The 15,944-nt window shown below is 40.6% G+C and overlaps 1 protein-coding gene across 1 annotated transcript; it reads right to left on the bottom strand.

Annotated features, from left to right (window-relative positions):
• Nucleotides 1-223: 223 nt before the first annotated feature.
• LOC122023180 (pentatricopeptide repeat-containing protein At2g41080-like) lies at nucleotides 224-15,407 on the bottom strand. Its single transcript, XM_042581264.1, has 2 exons — nucleotides 15,354-15,407; nucleotides 224-745 (listed from the first exon to the last, which is right to left on the bottom strand). The coding sequence occupies exons 1-2, from the start codon at nucleotides 15,405-15,407 to the stop codon at nucleotides 224-226; spliced, it is 576 nt and encodes a 191-aa protein (XP_042437198.1).
• Nucleotides 15,408-15,944: the final 537 nt, after the last annotated feature.

Below are 15,944 nucleotides of genomic sequence, written 5' to 3'. Positions count from 1 at the left end.
TGGTGCTAACAAAGGTTACATGGTCTGGCAACAATCCGATATTCTTCATGAGGATGAAATGGTGGAAGGCCCCTTCAGGGTCCCCATTTTGTGCTCTTCCTGCAATCACAGTATGGCAAGAGACCACATTGAGGAAAGGCAATCCTCTCAGAACCCTTTCTCCTTCTTCAAGATGACCACTTCTCATGTACATGTGAGCTAGAGAGCTCCCAACACACATGTCCTACTCAAACCCATTGATAACCACGAAGGCATGGATTTGGCGACCAGAACCTGCATCCTTCAATCTGGCGCAGCATCGCAAGGTGCTCCCCAAACCAAACTCATCGGGACGCAGGCCCTCCCTTCTCGACCTCAGGAAGCACTCGAGTCCCTCCTCGTCGAGCTCGAAGTGAGCCAGCCCGGCAATCATGGCATTCCAGGTAGCGAGGTTCCTCTCTGGCATTTCATCGAACAGCTTGCGGGCAGCGTTGATGTCCCCGTTGTGGATGAGGTCGCCGATGAGGATGTTGAAGGACAACACGTTTCGACACGCCATTGCGTCAAACACGACGCGGGCGGCGGGGACTCGGCCAAGTTTGAGGTACATGTGGAAAAGGTGGTTTCCAGTGAAGCGGTGGAAAGAGGCAGCACCGACGATGGCTATGATTGCGTGGAGCTGACGGCCTAGGCGGAGGGAGCGCGGCGAAGGGAGTAGGCAGCAGGCGTTCAGGAGGTGAGAGAAGAGGTTGGGGTCGGACCATAGCTGGGGTCAGATCGCCATCTTTCGGAGCACGATGAGAGGAAAACGATGGAGGCTGGGAGAGGGGGAGATGGTCGTGGCTGTGGGAATGGGAATGCGACAAAAAATACGGAGGGGGAAGGGATTTGAGAGATATCGAGAAGCTTCTGTTACAAAAAGGCGATTGGAGCTATGGACAGTGTTGGGGTCGTGGAGGAAGAAGGGAGGGAGGGAGCGGAGGCCGGAGCCGCCTCCCACCAGTTCATTGATTCCATCGTGAAGAAGGAGAAAGTAAAGTGGCTAGGTTCGGAAGCGCGAAGGGAAAAACACGGCACCGAAAAGAAAACAGCGAGGGAAAGGAAAACAGCGAGCGGGAAAATGACCAAATTTAATTACAACGGTTTTTTCAAAACTGTTGTCGTAGTCGCTAAAAACGCGGATAAAGACAACGGTTTATAAAACCGTTGTAAAAAGTGTTGTCATTTAAAAAAAACGCTCAATGACAACAGTTTTGCCAAAACCGTTGTCTTTTATATTTAATAGGGAGTTCAAAGACAACGGTTTTGGCAAAAACCGTTGTCTTTGAGCAAATACGTAACGCTTTCTCTTAAAATCGTTGTCGTAGGGGTGTTGTCGTTTGCAGTTTTTGTTGTAGTGCACCTTCTGATTCTGCTAAACCTTGCTTGATTCTCTGAATTTTCAGGATCCTGCTCCTGAGCTATCTGGATGTCACCGAGCAAGGTAGACTCTAATGTCATAGTAGAGAGCTGTCCGACTATGAGTTCGAGACCGAAATCTGTGATCTCTTTCTGTAGGGGCGGTGACATGGCTGCTAGAGATAATAGGGTAACGCTGGACTTTCTGCTGAGGGCGTCTGCTACCCTATTTGCTTTTCCTGGATGGTAGAGGATATCTATGTCATAGTCTTTGACCAGTTCTAGCCATCTGCGCTGTCGCATATTCAGATCCTTCTGAGTGAAGAAATACTTCAGACTCTGATGATCTGTATACACCCTGCACTGAGCTCCATACAAGTAATGTCTCCAAATCTTGAGAGCGAATACTACTGCTGCAAGCTCAAGGTCATGGGTAGGATAATTCCTCTCATAATCCTTGAGTTGTCTAGAGGCATAGGCGATCACCTTGCCATCTTGCATCAGCACTGCTCCTAGTCCCAACTTCGAGGCATCACTATATATGTCAAAGCTATATGCGTTCCCTGGCAGAGTCAGAATAGGTGCACTGGTCAATCTCCTTTTCAGCTCGTTGAAGCTGTTCTCGCAATCCTCTGTCCACTGAAATTTTTTGTTCTTTCTGGTAAGAGCTGTCAGTGGGGAGGCTATCCTGGAGAAGTCCTCTACGAATTTCCTGTAGTAACCTGCTAATCCCAGAAAGCTTCTGATCTCACTGGCGTTCTTGGGTCTTTTCCAATTGCTCACAGCTTCTATCTTACTAGGGTCTACCATGATACCATCCTTTGAGATGATGTGACCCAGGAAGGACACCTGATCTAGCCAAAATTCACATTTCGTGAACTTGGCGTACAGCTGATTCTGCTGAAGGGTCTGCAATACATCCTCGGTGCTCTGCATGTTCTTCCCGAGTTGGAATAGATAAGGATGTCGTCGATGAACACGATAACAAACTTATCTAAATATTCTCTGAACATTTGTCACGCCAAAGGGCATAACTACGAACTCATAATGTCCGTATCTGGTCCTGAATGTTGTCTTGGGTATATCCCCTTCTCTAACCTTCACCTGATGATAACCTGATCTGAGGTCTATTTTAGAGAACACTGCTGCTCCCTTTAGCTGATCGAATAGGTCATCTATTCTGGGAAGAGGATACCTATTCTTGATTGTGACCTGGTTCAGTGCCCGGTAATCTATACACAGGCGCATGCTTCCGTCCTTCTTCTTCACGAACAATACAGGCGCTCCCCATGGTGAGTGACTAGGGCGTATGAAGTCTTTGTCAAGTAGCTCCCGTAATTGCTCATGAAGTTCCTTCAGCTCGGCTGGAGCCATGCGGTAGGGTGCTTTGGAAATAGGGTTGGTACCAGGAATGAGCTCTACCTCAAATTCAATCTCCCTGTCTGGTGCTAATCCTGGTAACTCTTCAGGGAAGACTGCTGGGTAGTCACTTACGACTCGGACCTCTGCTAGCTGTTGGTCCTTGTCCTGACTACGTGTGCTAAAAATCCTGTACACCCTGAATCCATTAATCTCTGTGCCTTCATAGCTGAGAGAAACCTTTTGGCCTTTCTTTTGGGTTCTCCGACGAATTCGAACTGTGCTTCTGCTTCAGGTTGGAATATGACTTTCTGTTTACGACACTCGATGGAAGCACCGTATCTGATCAAGAAGTCCATTCCAAAAATGATGTCGTAGTCAGTCATATTTAGCACGATCAGATCACAGAAGAGTTCTCTGTCTGCTATAATGACTGATACTGCTCTGAGCCAGTGCGTAGATGCCATAATTTCTCCCGAAGGTAATGTCGTCAGAAACTGACTACTGAGTACCTCTGGAGGTATTGCTAACTTGTTTGCGAATGCCCTGGCTATATAAGAATGGGTTGCCCCAGTATCGAATAAGACAGTTGCTATTTGCTGAAAAATACTAATCTGACCTGTAACAACTGTCGAGGCATTTGCTACGTCCTCTCTGGTGAGTGAGTAGATCCTCGCATTGGTCATAGCTGGAGGGGCTTCTAATCTGCCCTGGCTGATGTGTGGACCATCTAGAGCGGCCTGCATCTGATGCAACTGTGCTGGCTGGCCTCCGTACTGAATCGGCTGTGGCTGAGGAAGACTGGTCTTGTTTGGGCACTGCTTAGCCATGTGCCCTTCTTGTCCACATTCAAAGCATCCTCGTGTGCCCTTACGACAAACTCCAGGATGGAATTTCCCACAAGTAGCACACTTTGGATAACTGGGCTGCTTGCTGGCTGGTCCTCCTTTTGGGTAACTCCCTGGTTTGCGCTTGTTGCTGGAGTTCCCTTTCCAGTTAGAGCCATGAGAGCTGTGGCCCTGCTGCTTCTGGGTACCTGAGCCTCCTTGACCCTTAGGTTCTGAGAGGATTTGCTTCTGCTGCTTGATACTATTCTGGTAGTGCTCAGTGGTCAAGGCACTGCTGACTAGTTCTTCGGTGGTTTGCGGCCTGTGGATGCCGCCAGCCACGTTCATTGCTATTTCCGGCCTCAGCATCTTGAGCATCAACCGGACTCGTTCTTTTTCTGTGCTGACTAGTTCTGGGCATAGACGAGCCAACCTGTTGAATTTCTTCACGGCTTCCTCCACTGAAAGGTTGCCCTGACGAAACTCTGTGAACTCGTAGTAGTGGCGGTTCGTGACCCGCATGTGAAAGAATTCCTCAAAGAACTCCTTCTCGAAGTCAGCCCATAACATCTGGTTCACTGGGCGCTTCGCTCTGATTCTCTCCCACCACATGCGTGCATCCCCTGATAGGCAGAAGGAGGCACACTTCACCTTCTTATGTTCTGGCCAATTCAGAAGCTCCATCGTACTCTCCAGTGTTTTGAACCAGGCTTGTGCATCCCATGGTTCACTAGTGTCTGAGAAGTTCTCTGGCTTGACTCTCTGCCACTGGATCAGATAAGCTTCTCTCTTTGCCTCTACTGCTGCTGGGGCTACTGGTGCCGCAGGCTGGACTGGTGGAACCTCTAAGACTACTGGCGTTGCTACGTTCGGTTCTTAAGGTGGCTATTTCCTGTTGCTGTTCAGCTAGCTGCTGCTGTAACTGAGCCACTAGTGCTGTAAGGTCTGGGGAGGCACTGAACTGCCTGCCTCATGCTGGGGCTCAGTAGCTGGTGTCCTTCTAGCTGGGCGTCCTCGTGTCATTTCTAAAGACATAGAGGACAGGACATGTATAACTAATACAATTATAATTGTATAACTATTGCTATCATGTTATCTATTATCACATACTAACATGCATCAGTTATCTATAAACATGAACTATAACAAGAAAGCAAGAAACATAAATAAAGTAGAGGTATTCTTACTTGGAAGCTGCAGGTTCAATGCTGATGTGTGTGTAGGAAGTATGGAACACTGCTCTGATACCACTCTGTAACGACCCACCTCCTACTGACTAGGCTGCGAGGCCGATCGTTACGTAATGCTGTGCTAAATTACTATTACGGAAAAAATCTGGATTGATTAAAATTTTTACTAAACTAATTACTGTAAACTGAACTTATTATTCTAGGTGTACCTAGGAGTCGTACACATGCTAGGGGAGATATTCTATGCCTTTCGGATGTCCTGCTAACTGTAATCAGGCATTTCAATCGATCCATGGATCGATTGGGCTGTCGAATCGATCCCATGATCGACCCAGCTTGATACTGGCACGGAAGAAGGCTCTGGACCGATCGGCTGACCGATCCACAAGCTGTCTTGTTTCTGTACGCGGCTGGATCGGTCTACCGACCGATCCAGGAGTGCACTGATCAGTCGGTAGACCGATCCAGTGACTCATTGATCGGTCGGCTGACCGATCAGTGAGCTTTTGCACTCACTGTTCGCATCTGGATCGGTCGGCTGACCGATCCATAAACTCTCTGTTCGTGACTGGATCGGTCAGCTGACCGATCCAGTGGCACAACTCAACTCTGATCGATCCGTGGATTGATCGGAGTTTCTGATTTCGCACTGAAACTCTGATTTCAGCACTTGTTCGTGCCAAAATCTCACATTTCACTTATACAATCCATAGAATATATTCTAATGACATAAAGCTAGCATTCTAAACTGGATATAAAGCATGGTTTACTAGTTCGTAGCATTTAACAATTAAAAGTGCGTGAAAATAGAAATACTAAAAGTTCAATTGTTTAAACTTGCTAGATCCCCTAAGGATCTTTTATTCCAGTTCCTGCCACACACACCATCTTTGCATTGAACTCCAGCTTCCTCTGCTAGTCCATTTTCCCTTTACCTTTATCTGCAGTATAAGGAAAGTAGAATCTGTAAGCTTAAAGCTTAGTAAGAAACCAACTACCTCACTAAAACATGCATACGATGCAATATGTTTTTAAAACATGCTATTTGAAAATACATACTGAATATGCTAAGCATGGCATGACATACAACACATAGAAGTAAACTGATCATGGTAATAAAGCTAATGATAAACTATCATTTGTATCAACAGAAAACTAAACTGATCTGAACATAAACTGAGCTAGGCTGGAGCTGAATTCAAACTCAACTAACATAACTATTCTTTGTGAGTTTTGAAAAACCAATAATGTAATAGATTAAAGTACATAATCATACTGCTAGTGGGCCCGGCAACTGTACATGCTATGCGCGCATCCTTAACTAGACCCGGGGTTGCAAATCCCAAATTTAGTAAGGTTTACTAGGTTATCTAAACCTAGGGACCGACTATGGGAGCCCAGCCCAGTGGATATCTAATCCTGTACAGTGCCACTGAAAATAAAATACTGAACATAACTACTAATTGCTTATTTTGCTATTTCTAGGTTATCTGAACCTAGAGCTAGGTTATCTAAACCTAGAGGCGACTGTGGGAGCCCACCCATTGGACCGTAGTCCCATGTAAGCTGTAGTAAGGCTAACTAAGCTATTTTAAATGCTTCGGAGTGACTTTACTGCTTTTAGAGATGACTTGACCTCCAGGTTTGAGCAGTTCTTCCAGACTTCACGAGCCCCTGAGTGATCTCCACCACCACCTGAGGATGATTGATTAGACTATGCATTGTATATATAACATATTATAGATAGTCTGTATTTGGTACATTTCATCTTTTTGCATTACTACCTAGGACTTTCTTGATGCCTCACTTATTCTATTTTTAAAATAGGTTATGTTGTTTTGTGTAGTATTCAAATTCTAGGAAAAATATTTTCAAAATTTCAATTTTTATTAGTTTTCAAAATTTGGACTTAGCTTAGGAATCTACCCCCTAGAAAGCATGTACCCCTAGTTTTCAACCAGAGCATCTCACAAGCACACTAGGATTACCTTGCTTGTGTATGAAAATACTTAAAATGGTGTAAGATGCATAGGATACTGCCTAGACTTCAGAATCAATAATAAGTCTGGGCAATAAATACTATATTTACATTAATCAAGTTAAGTTATACTGTCTTAGTCAAATCTAACTAGATCACTGACTTAGCTTGACTAACCAAGTGAAAGCTATTGCCTTTTAGATAAGCAGCTAATAGCTAATGGTTAGACATTTGGCTAAGGAAACTAGGTATTTAGTTTGAATTTTTAATTACTCTCATGTTTGGACTTTATGACTTTGGAAAGAAAACTAAGTTTTTTTTAATTATCCTACTATTTTTTGTTCTAAGTGAGAGTAGACTTAGCTAAAGTTATACAAATTGATACTATTTAAGCTAAGTACTTTTCAAATTTTGCATTTTGAAATCCTAAAGTTTTTCAAAATATTCTTAAATTTTTATCAAATATTTTTTTAAATCAGATTTAGCTAAGTTACTTTTCAAAGTCAATAAACTTTCCCTTAGCTAAACTACTTTCCAAACTTAGTTTTTTAGCAAAATATTTTTAAAAAAAAGGAAAGGATTTTTTTCTAACAACAGATTATTTTTAAACTACGCTTCCTATTAAACTTTGTGGTTTGTTTCCTTAACTTAGCTAAAAATTCTTACAAGAAAATTTGTTCTAAAAGCTAAGTGTTTATCAAAATGGTTTAAGTATTTATTCAACCTCCTAGTAAACTAAGTTAGTTTTAGCTAAAGGTTATTTTCTCATATTTTTAACAGCTAAGTTTTTATAAGCTAAACTTTTATCACTCTTAAACTTAGTCTTTATCAATTTGTTGAAAAATCAAATTTTTTTTAGCAAGTGATGTCAAACAACATTTTCTTACTCCTTCCCTCACAAAGTTTTTTTTGATATATGGTAAAGGGGGAGAGTATAAGCAAATTAAAGTCAAGTAAAGGAATTTTTTTTAAAAAAAAATGAATTTTTTAAAGTCTAAAAAAAAGGGGGAGCTTTTATTAAGGGGGAGTTTTTTTTAAATTTATTCGTGCTTGCGCTGTTATTTAAATTCAGTTATGCTTGCGTTGTTCTTAAAAGCTTTATTGCATTATTCTTTATACTTTGTCTTTTTACTTAACTTTAAATTTTTGTTGTCATAATCAAAAATGGGGAGATTGTTGGTGCGGGAAACATCCGATGATCGAACCTGAGTTTTGATAATGGCAAAGGATTCAAAGTTAAGGTTATTTGTGATCTAATGTGTTTGAATGAGCTTGCAGGAAAAGTCCTAAGGTATGTTAGGCAAATGTCCTAGCTGCGGTTAGGCAGGCAGAAAACCCTAGGGGGTGGTAATCCTAGGTGGAAAGCCTTGGCGGGTCAAGGTCTTCGGGCAAAAGTCCTAGTGTCGGAAACTCTAGGTGAAAATCCCGGTGTCGCGGATCGGATGGAAAGTTTGGGCGGGTCATGGAGCAGATGTCCGGCGGAAAGACCTGAAAACTCGGGCACTGAGCAAAAGCCCAGTCGATCTGGAGGATCGAGCTAGCAACAGGTATACTCTCCTGAGTGGAGTAGGTGAGGACGCGTTCTCCGGAAGAGGGAACAGTAGTCGTCGGTTCGACCTAGGGTTTCCGATCGAAAATCTGAAGTCAGAATCAGACAGTCTAGTGGCTGTCAAAACATTTATGTTTGTCTTGTTATTGTGTGCTAACTTTGTGTTACAGGGTATGCTTGGTATTTTGGGACTAACGTATCTTGCAGGGACAAAATAGCATAGTTTGCCTCAGATGAACAGTACCCGAGGCGCCCTCCATGCAGCTTGGAGGCGCCTCGGGTGCAAGAGCTAGAGAGTGTATGCAACAAAGCTGGAGGCGCTCTCATGGAGTGCTGAGGCACCTCGGGCGCCCTTGAAGGCACCCTCCATGGCATTGGAGGTGCCTTCAGGTGGATAGTCTGCGAAGGAGTCAAAGCTCATCCATGCTACAGATCCGCCGGGGATGGAGGCGCCCTCAAGGGCATTGAAGGTGCCCTCAAGGGCATTGAAGGTGCCCTCAACGGCTTATATAAGCATGTCTCGACCAGCAATTTGTAACAACACAGTTTTGGCAATACTTCTTCAGCGCACTGCTAACAAGACGATCTGGCTGAGCTACAACAAGACCCCAATGACCCGAAGTTGCGAAGTTTCAACTCATTGTTGTCAGTATAGCTTTTTCAATACAATTTTATAATAATCTCTTATAACCTTTTGTGTGATTATAGATGTTGTCCAAAGAAAATGCTCAACAAGTATGGGCCTTGAAGTAGGAGTCGTCACAGGCTCCGAACAAAGTAAATTCTTGTGTTTGCTTGTGTCTCTGTGTTTTAATTTTCGCTGTGTTATTCTAAGATTTTCGAAATGAAAAGTGAAAATCACGAGAGCTATTCACCCCCCCCCCCCCTTTAGCGCTTTTTGATCCAACAATCTATACATCAAAAACTAATTTTCATACAATATGAACCCAAATCGTATTTTCATGCATGAAACTCAACCCAATTATGCCAATTTCCTAGGTTTGAGACTCAAGTCCATCTCTAAAATCCTGTGGCACATTTCATGGCTCTTCTAGACTCCTAAGTAATACCCACTTGAGATCCATTTACCATATATCCCAAAGACTCTTTGAGCTTCCCCTAGAACTCTTAGTCTTAGCTGCCTCCTTTGGTGACTCATTCATTATGGCTAGGCAACTTCGGTGCACCTCGGGTGACACTTGGCCTACAAACTTTACCTTCTTAAACTTAGACACCTTGTCTTTGGTTAATTTATTCTTGTCCTTAGCATTAGATACCTCATCCTTGTCATAATTATATGTCACTCTAGAATATTCCTTTTTATTGGCCTTGGATGACTCTCCCTTGCCATTATCATTTGCCACACTAGCATATGATTTCTCCTTGGCCTTGGAGGAACCCAATTTGGAATTTTGGATCTTTGACCATCCAAACATATGTCAAGTCCTTTAGGTCTAATAATGAACCTATCTAGGACTTTCTTCTTTCCTCAAGCCTTGCCTTCAAGGCTTGATTTTCCAATTCTAGGGTTCTAACTCTAGAATCAACATGCCCACCTTGGACATTCCTCGACCTACCAACTTTCCTAGGCATATATCTCCCTTTCTTGGGATTAATGCTTATGTTTTCACCCCACTTTCCTTCCCTTAGGAAAAGTGGTTTGGGTCTTAATAGGTCTAACCTTAGTACATGATTTCTTAGGGTTATCACTTGTTGGGACCTTGATGCCTGGCTAGAGGTGAGTGAATAGTCGATCACCCAAAGTGTCGCTTCCTACGCTTGTTGGTGCATTGAAAAAATACAAAATAAAACTAACAAATAGAAAGTTAAACCTAGAGGCAATGACCAAGACAATCAAACCTCTAACATGTTTATATAACGTGGTTTGGAGATCACTTACTCCTACTCCACGGTTGTCCGTAAGATAGATGATCTCAATCCATCGGTGGATGATTCCCCGGAGAACTTCAGGCTAGCTCGCATAGCTCTTTGTGAGTGGAGAAATCTCACCACAACTCACACAAGATCATACTAGATCACTTGAGCACTTGAAGACTCTACTTAGGATTAACAACCACTAATTTCATCAATCATGCCTAAGCACCCCGAGCTCTATTAAATAGAAATCGGGAGGAAAATACCAAGTTGTTTTCTCACCCACCACCAGTCGACTGGTACAACTATCAGTCGACTTGACCTAAGTGAAATTCAACCGTTATAAGTCAACGGTCGGCTACCAGTAGACTGATGAAAATACCAGTAGACTGCTACAGTAACGATTCAATAATGCTACAGTAACACTGAAATTTTACCCTGAGTACAGTCTATCATGCACTCGTCCTTGCCCGCAAAACCTGGACCTAGCCTCCTCTATTAGCCTCATGTCCCTCGGATGCCTCCCCATCTTTCACGCATTGCCTTCTGGAGTTTCTATCGACATTATCATTATTGTCGAGTCTTCCTTTGCCAAGAGGTCGAGCCTCCGGGACTTCATCCATTGCCAAGTCACACTTGGACTTGCGTTGCCAAGATTACATGCTTTGACTTACACCGCCAAGACTCACCCTTGGACTTTCCTCCTTTGCCAATATCACACTTGTACTCTTTTTGTTGTACCTATATCCTGTATACTCACAATTCATATCAAATACAACAAACCTAAATTAAACCTTTGCCCGAACATCAAAACCTAGGCTACTCAGATTGCTCCAACACAAACCTTATTTTTCTATCTTGATATAGAAAACCTTTCAGGTTGCTCTATATAGATTTTCTCTTCTAAATCCTCATTTAAAAAAATTATTTTTACATCCATCTGATGTATTTTCAGATTTTATAGAGTAGCAATAGCTAACAATACTCTAATAAAAGTTATTCATGCCACTGGAGAATATATATCAAAGTAGTCAAGACCTTCTCTTTGTTAGTGACCTTTAATTACCAATCTAACCTTGTACTTACCAATTGTGCCATTTGATTTAATCCTGAGTAAGATCCATAAGTTCCAAAGTATGATTTTACAAGATAAAATTTACCTTAGATGCAATTGCCTTTTTCTAGTGAGGTTTATCAGAAGAGCTTACTGCTTTAGAGTAACTTTGGGGCTCACTTTCCAATATGAAAGTGATAAAAATTATTCCGTCGGATTTTTTCATCCGAACTCTTTTACTTTGTCTAAGTTTAACCTCAACTGGTTCATCATCTTGTTCTTCCTCTTGTGTTTCAAATGTCTGTTTTGAGGAATTTGCTTTCTCTTGAGTTTTATATGAAAACACATGCCTAAAGAATGAGGCATTTCTCGATTCTATTATCGAGTTCTTGTGTATATTCGGTATTTGTGACTCATACATAACATATCAATACACATTGTTATTATGGCCATATATAATAAATATACAATCAATAATTTTTGGTCTTATCTTAAACCATCGGATTATATACCAAAACTTTGACAAAATACTCTCGCATTCACAAATATTTATTAGATAGTTGTCTTCTACTCCACAACTCATAAGAGCTTTTATCTATTTTCTTCCAGGTACCTTATTTAAAAAGTAATTAGCCATTAATACAGCTTTCCTACACAAGAACTCTAGCAGTCCAAAGCTCAATAGAAGAGCATTCATTATTCCATTTAAAGTTTAATTTTTCACTCAGTGACTCCATTTTACTAAGTATAAGGAACTATTGTTTCATATCTGATCTCATATTCAACACACAACTTAGCAAATGGTGATACATATTCATCGTCTCGATCACTTTGAACCACCTTAATATTTTATTAAGTTAGTTTCCAACCGCATTCTTATAAAGAATAAATTTATCTATAGCTTTATCTTTACTTTTGAGAATATACACATAATAATATTTTGTGTTATCATCTACAAAAGTGATGAAATATTTTTTCTCACCATATGTCAGTGTACCTTTTAGATCGCACATGCTAGTGTAAATTAGGTCAAGTGGTTAGTTGCTTATTTTAATATATTGAAATGATGACCTTATTATTTTCATTTCAACACAAATCTTACACTTGTGTTTTGGGTAAAAGTGGAATATAAGTATGTTTTGAATGCTAATTAATCTATGTAATACATCGTAGTTAATATGTCCTAGTCTATCATGTCACAAAATGAAGACTCAAATATATAAAAGGAAGATTTTTCAATGTTATTAACTTTAGGCCTAATAGTCATTACACTAAGCTTGAATAGCCATCTATTACATAACTCTTTTCTAAAATTACTCCATTTTTAGACAGAATAACTTTGTCTAACTAAAAAATAATACAGAAATCATACTTGTTTAATAGTGATATAGACACTAGATTCTTCTGAATCTTTAGAATATACATCACATTATTGAGAATCAACTTCTTGTTCGAGGTCATCTTCAACATTACTTTTCCTTGACACATGATGTCTAAGGTTATTGAGTTCCCCATGAACATATTTTCTCCATCTTTGATTTCTTCAAAATTGTGGAGTAACTCCTTGTTGCAGCATATATATCTAGTAGCATCGGAATTGATCCACTATTGTTGTGGGTTTGAACCGATCATATTCAGTTCGAAGGTCATGGCATAGAGGTCATCCATTTCTAGTCCCTCGTTCAAGTTGACTCCTACTTCTTCTTTGGCTTTCTACACTTGTAAGATTTGTGACCAACTCAGTCACAATTAAAGAACTTCTTAGAGAACTTTTTACTTATGCCTCCTCTGGGTCCAATCTTCGAAGATTTGGAATTCTTTTGCTTTAAGTTTTAACCATAATCACATTGGCTTTATAGCAGCTTAAGAGAATAGCTTTCTGTTGGCCCCTGCCGGCTAGAGGGGGGTGAATAGCCTTGCACAAAAATAAAAGAAATAAAAACTCTTCTCAAACTTTATAGCTTTATTAAACTAACACTTGCATAAAAAATAATTAACAAACTGATTAGAAAGAAAGAATATGCACAGAGAGGTTACTTGATTTGCAATAAGATGATTGTAAATCCAAGATAGTTAAAGCTCATTATCAAAGTCTCCTTTAGGCGGAGAAGCCTCTTACAATGGTGACAGCTCACATAGTAGTAGAACAGATAAAAGAATTAATTACTAGTGATTATTCTAAGCTACTGGGATCAAGGTTGTATTTATAGTCCTAATCGGGGCGCTTAGAAGGGTTCCAGGCACTTAGAGGAGGAGGAGGGGGGGTAAAATTTTATCTCCGTAGAAACGGATCACGCCACGTCGTGTTTCGATAAAGTTTCTGATCCGAGCACCCGAAAGGGTTCAAGGTGCCCGGACCGAGTTAAACTGACATCCGTGACTCCGCAAAGCCGAGGCACCCCCGGGCTATCCCGGGGCTCTGGGCACCCCAGACTAGGTTCGGGGTGGACCAAAAAGTTAATATTTTATTGACTTTTGATCCTAGTCTTTTGCTCCGGTTCTGTTTGCATTGATCAGGGTCTTCTACTTCAGTTACACTTGCTTGGGTGATTTCGGCCATTCGGAATAGGACTCACCCGAATCCATTTTTCGGCCTTCTTGAGCAACCTTCCGCTCCAGCTTCTTGTCCCTCGGAAACCCCTCGCGCCTCCTTCTCGTCTACCCGCGTACTCTTCTGTAGCACCTCATTTCTCAGATACACCGAGCCCATTATCTCTCTCCCGTGCCATCATTCTTGCTAGTTGTATCTTTCGCTCGACTTCTTATGCTTCTAAGTTCCTACACACTTAAACATAGGGGTTAAACCATAACAGGATTTAACTTAACTTGGTTGATTACATCAAAATTACCTTGGAGTACTTACAATTTCTCCCTTTTTGATGTGAGCAGCCCAAGTTAAGTTAGGAAAAAAATAAATAAATAAATAATAGAGATATTTTGCATTTAAGAAAAATATACAAAAAAAGGAAAATCTACCTCCCCTTAGACTTACCTCTAATTCTCCTCCTTTTATCACATTAAAAATGAGTACTTTAAAATGACTTGGAAATAAAACTAAAATAAAATCTAAGAGAAACAAAGTCTAAAATGGCTATTATCCAGAAACTTAGGAAAATATAAATTTTGAAAAATCTAAATTCTTTGAGCGAATTTTGAAAAGTATTTTTAAATTAAACTTTTCTTTCTCTGAAAAATTAATATCAAATTAATTTTAATCAGAAATTTTACAAAACAATTTTTTTAAAGCATTAGATAATTTTATAATAGTTAAATGCTTAACAGTTAGTTAATTAAACATTCAGCAATTGACTTCCATGCTGTGGCAAGACACTAGGTCTTCTTGGTTATTAGAATAACAACCACTTCTAGACAAAGCCTCTTAAAGAAATTAAATATTTAATTTTCTTTCTGAAAGGCCTAGGTCTACCTTTCAAAAAATAAGGCATGTACAAAAAGATAATTTAATTTAAACATGACTTTGGAACCTAAAACAAATTCCTTCCTACTAGATTAATCAAAAACTTTCTAGAAATATACTTCTGTGATATTCTTCTAATTTGGCCCTTATGATATCTAAACTATCAATTTAGTCCATTATATTTTCTAACTTATTGAATATGGGAGCATGCATATTTTTTCAAATCTTCTATTGCTAGAATTCCTTTTAATTCATCATTTTATTTTTCTAATTTGCAAGAACTTTTTGATAATATTTTTATAAACTGAAATAATTTATCATGAGGTAGAGATCATACCTGACTTACCTTATCGATCACATAATCTGAAGCTCCCCCTAAAGTGCTGCTTCCTTCTAATGTCGCTCCCCCTTCATTGATGCTCTCGATGTTCATTTCGGATTAGCTTGCTTCATCTTCATCTTCTTGGTGACTTTTCACTAGCGCAAGTCTGGTGAGGGCTTTAATCTTTGATTTGAACGACGTTTCGTCTCATGTCACCTTTAGATTTCTATACTTGGTTTGGGTTGGCTTCTTGTTCTTTTCCTTGTCCTTGCTCTTCAATTTTGGGCAGTTATCTTTCATGTGCCCTTCTCATTGCAGTGGTAGCATCTTACATTTCTTTTCCTTCTTTTACCCTACACTTGATTAAATTTATTAGTTTTAAATAACTTTTTAAATTTCCTTACCATGAGCGTCATTTCGTTATCATCGAGAGAAGTTTCGGATTCTGATTCATCCATTTTTGCTTTTAAGGCAATGTTGTGTTTGGGCTCCTTCTTCAAATTTGCACATTTTGTTTCATGAACTTTAAATATTAAAAATAACTCTTCTAAAGTACTTACCTCTAGATCCTTAGAGATATAATTGTTGGGGATCGGACGGCCGGCTTGAAGGGGGGTTGGATAGACGGCGCCCCCAAATACTCGCTTCTCCTACGATGTTAGCTTGCGCAGCGGAAATACAAAACAAACAAGCTAAACTAAAGACAAGAATAAGAAAGAGCAAACAAACCAACACACGCCGATTTACGTGGTTCGGAGATAAAGCTCCTACTCCACGACTGTCCGTAAGGTGGACGATCCCTCAATCCGTCGGTGGATTAATCCCCGGAAACTCCGGCTAGCACAATCCTCCTTGTCGGTGGAGAAACCTCACCACAACTCGATCAAGAGCACTTGGATTGCTAGGGCACTAGTTGACTACTAATTAGAGGTTACCCACCACTAATTTCGTCAACTCAAACCAAGCTCCCAAGCTTTGGTTTTATAGGCCACGGG

This window comes from Zingiber officinale, chromosome 9B (genome assembly GCF_018446385.1).
Source record: "Zingiber officinale cultivar Zhangliang chromosome 9B, Zo_v1.1, whole genome shotgun sequence".
NCBI lineage: Eukaryota > Viridiplantae > Streptophyta > Magnoliopsida > Zingiberales > Zingiberaceae > Zingiber > Zingiber officinale.
The sequence above is the reverse complement of the archived record's forward strand: the minus strand, read 5'-3'. Positions and strand labels throughout refer to the sequence as shown.

Bases quoted from the DNA above. Each gene is read 5' to 3' on its own strand.
- LOC122023180 (XM_042581264.1), bottom strand. From the start codon at position 15,407: ATGGATGAATCAGAATCCGAAACTTCTCTCGATGATAACGAAATGACG. The intron at 746-15,353 runs GTAAGGAAATTT...ATCTGACCCCAG, and splicing joins ATAACGAAATGACGCTCATG to CTATGGTCCGACCCCAACCT.